The sequence below is a fragment of the Rattus rattus genome, chromosome 5 (genome assembly GCF_011064425.1).
Source record: "Rattus rattus isolate New Zealand chromosome 5, Rrattus_CSIRO_v1, whole genome shotgun sequence".
In the NCBI taxonomy this organism is placed as follows: Eukaryota; Metazoa; Chordata; class Mammalia; order Rodentia; family Muridae; genus Rattus; species Rattus rattus.
This window is the reverse complement of record NC_046158.1, coordinates 100253144-100259392: the sequence shown is the minus strand read 5'-3', so window position 1 is coordinate 100259392 and position 6249 is coordinate 100253144. Positions and strand designations below refer to the sequence as shown.

General features: G+C 46.7%; 1 protein-coding gene across 1 annotated transcript; it reads right to left on the bottom strand.

The window, feature by feature from the left end:
• Nucleotides 1-221: 221 nt before the first annotated feature.
• B2m (beta-2-microglobulin) lies at nt 222-6249 on the bottom strand. The gene is made up of 3 exons (XM_032904088.1): nt 6139-6249; nt 3101-3379; nt 222-2588 (listed from the first exon to the last, which is right to left on the bottom strand). Exons 1-3 carry the CDS (start codon nt 6203-6205, stop codon nt 2575-2577), a joined length of 360 nt encoding a protein of 119 aa, XP_032759979.1. The 5' UTR covers nt 6206-6249; the 3' UTR covers nt 222-2574.

Here is a 6249-nt window from a genome sequence, read left to right as displayed (position 1 = left end):
GATGATCTCTCCTGAACTTCACAGGCAGCAAGCATGCATGTGGTGTACATATGTATACGTAGCACACACAAAAGTAAAGGAATAAATCTAAATTCACAATGCTAACAATTGCGTGGAATAAATAAATAAGCTTTGTGATGCAAGACTCATCATCCCATGACTTCTACGGTTACTATTAATCAGTAATTAATTGTCATAACAAAATACTTGATACAAGCTACTTAGGAAGAAGAGATTTATTTAACTAAAGGGTTTGGAAATTTCAAACTGTTAGTGATAAGCACAGGCTCTATGCCATAGGTTCCTCTTTCCCACCAACAGCGATGGAGGACTCCATCAGGAGTGAGTACTTTACATGCTGGAGCAACAGAAGGGCAGAAGACGCCAGGTTTGCTGCCTTTATACCAACCCTTTCAGAACTCAGAAGGCTCCTTGTCCCTTGACAGGACTTCCCACTAGACTTCCTCATATGGGTCCCACAACTTCTCATCACCACTCCGGGGACTAAACCTCCAGCCACAAAAGGAGCTTTGGGGACACAATTAAACTATCAAAATTAGAAGCTCAAGTCAGAAATGTTATAGTAACTTTTGTAAGATTAGGATTCAAACTTAGTTTCAAATTAGCATTCCCTCTTTAACATTAGCTGAAACGCTGAACGAGGAGTGGGGTTTTCAGACTGCGTGTGCTGTAGGCCCAACAGAATTTACCAGGAAACACAGTAGTCCTGATGCTCCTCCCACGCCCTGCAGTAAGAACCAGACCCCAGCCTTTACACAATTTGCCACGGATAACCATAATCATACCCCAAAATACCTGGGCTTTCATCCTAGCATACAGCTCCTGTAGAGCCAGCAACAGGCTGTGCACATCACCAAGACAAACGTTAAGAGGTGATCTTTGCTCTAGAGCTCCCTGTGGGGCCAGCACGTCTGAAATCCCTACTCCCCTCAGTTTCCTCCCCTGCCCTTCATCGAGCACCTCCTACTGTTCTGCCTTGGAGTCCTTCCTCTGGACTCCTTTCCTCTGGACCCTTGTTTGAGGAGCCTGCTTCTACAAGAACCTTCTAAGACACCCACTGGCTCTTGGGGTGATGAAAACTGCACACAGGCTTGCAGACATTTAAGGCTACCTAGAAACCACTTCACTTCACTCTGGCACAAATGTTTTTAGGTTTTTGGTTTTTTTTTTTTTAGTTTTTTATTTTTAGTAAAAATAACAAAGCAGAAGTAGCCATGAGGGTGGGGGATGGAACTGCTAGGCTGCTAAGCACAGTGACAGACTTCAGCTAGGCCTCTTCACCTTACCAAAAAGAAAATATCTCAAGTTTCTTAAGTTTTTTAAACAAATCACTTATGCTGTGATAAACCAAAGATGAGTAACCACGTCCAACTAATAAAAGTACAGAGGGTTTGACATATGATCAACTCTTGTTCTTAACCATATTTATTATTCTGATCAAAACACTCATTGAAGCTTTATTATTCTGGAAATCTAGGATATTAGTCTCCAATTTTTTTTAAAATATGCATAAAATATTTAAGGTAAGATGTGAAGAAGATGGTGTGCTCATTGCTATTCTTTACTTTGTGGATAAATTGTATAACATATTAGAAACCGGATCTGGAGTTAAACTGGTCCAGATGATTCTTCAGAGCTGAAAAAAAAGGGGAAGGAGAAAGTTAGTGGAACATATGTTACTTGCATTACAGACCTCACCATCAAGTGAGTTTGTATGACAGCCACCTTCTTAAAGGAGCTGAGTCCTGGCTCCACCATTTGGTAACTGCCTGTTTGGGCAGATCACCCATCCCCCCTTCATCAATTCCCCTTTCCAAGAAATAAATATAATACAAGATTCGAGTGAGCTTTTGGCCCCAGGGTCCCTGGATTTCACTAAAAAGCTGGATTTTCTACCACCAGACACCATCTGACAGAGATGCCCACATTCCCTCTCATGCTGTCCTTCTGACACCTCAGTGACTGTGCCTTACATGGAGTCACAACACTGTCCACCTCTTTCCCCGAATGTCTGGAAGCCTCTAGAAGGTAAACCTAGTGCCTACCAACTCGAAACTGAAAGGGCCAAGGGCACCTGTGGGACTCTGTCACCTGGTTCTGCTGGGTGAAGAGCATGTCCCTTGTCCAGGGCCTTCTCAGCAGGGCTGCCAGGGTACAAACAGGTCGGCCACACCCATGCAGGCTGTGCGGGTGATCTCGGCCTCCCACCTGCCTTGCTGCCTACACAAAGGTGCCATTCTCCCTTTAGAGGGGCTAGTGATGTGGCCTCCTTCCTGCCAATCCACAGGATAAAGGAATCTGACCCCAAAGGATTCTTCTGTAGCTACTGACAAGCTACCCTGATTAATGTCTTTCATACAGTGGTGTTTATCATGTTTGAGCTGTCTATAAACAGCTCCTAGGATAGTGAATCAAACAATTCTCTTCCTGCAGTGCTGGGCCCAGAACTCAAGGCCTTATACACGCTAGGCATGTGCTCTACCCCCAGCTCCAGCCACCTCCCCACAAAGGCCCACTACTCAAAGTCAAGAAACCTACCTCCATAGAGCTTGATTACATGTCTCGGTCTACAAAAAAAGAAATGGAGACAAAACATTACTTTTATACTACTAAGTATTAACAAACATCCCAGTGTTGTGAGTGACAAGACTGGTAGACTAGGTTTTTGCTGGTAGCCTGGAGTACTTGTTGAGAACAACCCAGAGATCCATTCCTGTCTATAAACTAGCCAAGGCACTGGAACAGTCCAGAATTGTAGGTACTGAAGGCAGGGGTTGCAGGCCAAGGCCTGTCCTACTTGGCATGCTCTCCGGCACTTAGTGTGCATCAGGCTGCCAGGAAAGCTGGAGAAAGCACAGAAGAGGAAAGAGATCTGGGACAGTGGGTAGAGCTGCTGCTCCCTGTGCTCATAGCAGGAAAATACTGGTTCCCAGCATCAATGCTGGCACTACAGATCGGCCTTTTGGGGGTATTCGCTAACAGTCTCAGAATGCAGGTTTTTAAAATGGCAAAGCAGTTTTAAGCTGTGACTCAAGACAGATGGAGCTTACAGAAGGTAAGGAAGAACTTGAAAGCTCACCCCAGGTGACGGTTTTGGGCTCCTTCAGAGTGACGTGTTTAACTCTGCAAGCATAAACATCGGTCGCGGTGGGTGTGAATTCGGTGTGAGCCAGGATGTAGAAAGACCAGTCCTTGCTGAAGGACAGATCCGACATCTCAATATTTGGTATCTTCTTTCCATTCTTCAGTAGCTCAATTTCTATCTGAGGTGGGTGGAACTGAGACACGTAGCAGTTGAGGAAGTTGGGCTTCCCGTTCTCCGGTGGATGGCGAGAGTACACTTGAATTTGGGGAGTTTCTGAGGGCCACAAGAAAAGACAAATGACAGGTGTAGCTCAGTGTGCACCCCGCACCGTCTTACAACTGTTCCTCTGTTCCTCCCTGCACTATTTCTACTCTGGACAAGTGATCTGCTTCCCCAAAAGGCTACCCGCCTACATTCTGAGAGCTTAGCGTCTTTGCCTCAAAATCCTAAGCACACCTTCTGTTTTTCCTACCTGGCGTTTAGCACTGTCTTCTGTCACTGGAGGCTGTGCTGGATTTTCAAGAAGCTTTCACTGGATGTTCTTAAGAGCTGTGCCCACCCCTTCCCTTACTAAGTCCCATAGCCCACCTACTTTTCAAATGTCATACCTCGTTCTGCACACCCTCTGTAGCACTCACATCAAAGCCCAAGCACGGTTCTTGTGTGCTGCGTCATCTCCTCCCCCTTTCTTTCTTGTTTTCATCCCCTTTCATTTTGCGTATCGCTCCTCCCTAGACTTCCCAGCATATGTCTGATACAGCGGGGAAAGCTGGGCAGTTACCCTCAGGCGACAGGTGTTAGCCTTGGCTCCTCCCTACTTAGGTTCCTACGCAAGCCAACCCCGGGTGCAGTCCTAGCAAACAAATTTCTCTGTTCCAGCCCAGAGTTTGCATTCCAAAAACAAACTTCTGGTTTCATGAGCTAGAAACCAAACAAAACGTAAATACCACAGGCACTAGCAAAGCTTTAAGCGATGTGGTTGGGATGGATAAAGGACAGCAGGGAGAAGCAGGGTCACGACCGATGAGAGTGCACTCCGCTAGAAGGGGAGCAATGTATGTGAGGGGAGATGGATTTCTAGTTTGCTCTTCCAAATGACTGCTGTTGGGAATAACGACCGCACACTATAGGGACATGGAAAGAAAATACCATAAACTCTTTCCGTTGTTAGAGACAGTCTCCTCCTTCCATCATGGGTTCTGTGAACTCAGTGGCCAGGTTATACGACAAGTACTTTTAACTGCTGAGCCATAAGGCTGCCACCGTCGAGTTCTCTTTCGGCTTCCCATCTAACGTGGCAAGAAGCACTACTGTGTAGAATATGCAGAGTTGATACCAAGCTATTGCTAATGAATATATCTGTTTCTAAAAAGAAAATAATAATAATAATAATAATAATAATGTTTTCCTGAGAAAGTGTGCGCGTGTGCATGTGCGTGTGCACCATAGCTTATGAGCCATTGCACGGGCTCTTTGTTTCCCCCTCCATTTACTTACATACTTGTTTATTATTTATTTGAGATAAAGTCTGCCTCTGTCTCCCAGACTGGCCTCAAACGCCTGTCTAAGCTTCCCGGGTTCAGAGATCACAGGCATGACTCATCGCACTTGGCTTGTAATATACTTTCTTTCTTCTTTTTTTTTCTTTGGTGTTTCAAGGCTGGTCTTGAACTCACAGAGATCGACCTGCCTCAGCCTCCAAAATTCTGAGATTAAAGGTGTGCACCACTATGCCCAGCCATAATATACTCTCAGACATATCTATTCAGTGTGCATGGTCGGAAGAGCAGCCACTTATCTGCCCATGGAAGGAAGTAGGGAGAGGAAGACTAAGAACTGTGGCCAGCTAGGGTGAAGGTCTCAAGCTTTGAATTCTTTTTTCCCTGTAAAGTTGAAGTAAAATAAACCACAGATTCCCTTGCATTTGAGGTTTTGGTAACAAGAACATGCTAAATGCCACAGAGGTCAGAGCCCAGGTCCATCCTGCCTGGAATCCTCTGGGCAAGAACCATCTCTTCCACAACTAAGACTAGTGTTGGCCTGGGTTTAAATCTGGGCTCTGCCATATTTCTACCTCCACGACTAAGGGAGTTACTACTTACTCTCAAGAATCTTGGTAACCAAACGGAAATAATCCTCACCGAGTTCAAACCTCCCTGACTAGAGACAAAGTCTAAGGTTTTTTCAAAACTGAAAGCAGAGGCTCGATCGCGGAAAGAACCAGGCAGCGTGCCAAAAAGGAAGTGGTGTGTGTGGTACTAGGGGCCCAAGGCATCCCAGGCTACTTCACAGGCTACCACCCAGGAAGGCCTGAGCACTTCCAGAAACAAATGGAAGTTACAGCCCAAAGCCTGCATTACCACAGATGGCATAGGTCAGCCTCAATTCGGGCCCCGACTGCCATTAGTCTATTGTGTGAATAAGTTACTTTAAATCTCGATGCTTCCTCTAGTTCCCTGTCTTAACACATGAGGAACCTTAACGTTTACATCGTAGACATACTTTCAAACTTATGAGGCACACAAGGTCCTGAGCAATAAGCTATCATACCCAGCGGCCTTTATGGTTATCACTAAAAGCAACATAAATAATACAGAAAGCTTTGGAAACATCGCAGAGTCTGGGACCCACACCCATTTCTCTTCCGGCTCGGTTGGAACTTAGGCGCTCTACAAGTGCAAAAGAAGCTGCGCAGCGGGGTCTGACTTCCCGGAGTCGCAGCCTAGCTTCCACTCGCCCTTAGCCCTCCACCCCGCACTTTCGGAGCAGCCCCACCCTCCTGCTGCGCTCAGGGAGCCTAGGGGCTCCGGAAGACAGAGGAGCAAAAGAGACGCCTTCCCCACCTCCAGAGCTGACTGTCCGCATACTCGCAAACAGCCGCATCCACTCAGTAGCATCGGAGCAGTAAGAGCCGCCGGGCGGCAGAACGCCCACTGCTTTCCCGAGAGACGCAGCCCTGGACAATCCCGTCGGGAAGGAAAACTAAGGAGAAATCAAATCTTAACGCCAAGAGAGGGGGAAGAGGCACTCACTCTGAATGGCAAGCACGACGGCCAGAGAGACAAGCACCAGAAAGATCACGGTCACCGAGCGAGCCATCGTGCCGGTCCGGTCAGCGGGACGACAGAAATGAGAGCCAGCCT

Bases quoted from the DNA above. Each gene is read 5' to 3' on its own strand.
- B2m (XM_032904088.1), bottom strand. From the start codon at position 6,205: ATGGCTCGCTCGGTGACCGTGATCTTTCTGGTGCTTGTCTCTCTGGCC. The intron at 3,380-6,138 runs GTGAGTGCCTCT...TGTGGCCCTCAG, and splicing joins CGTCGTGCTTGCCATTCAGA to AAACTCCCCAAATTCAAGTG.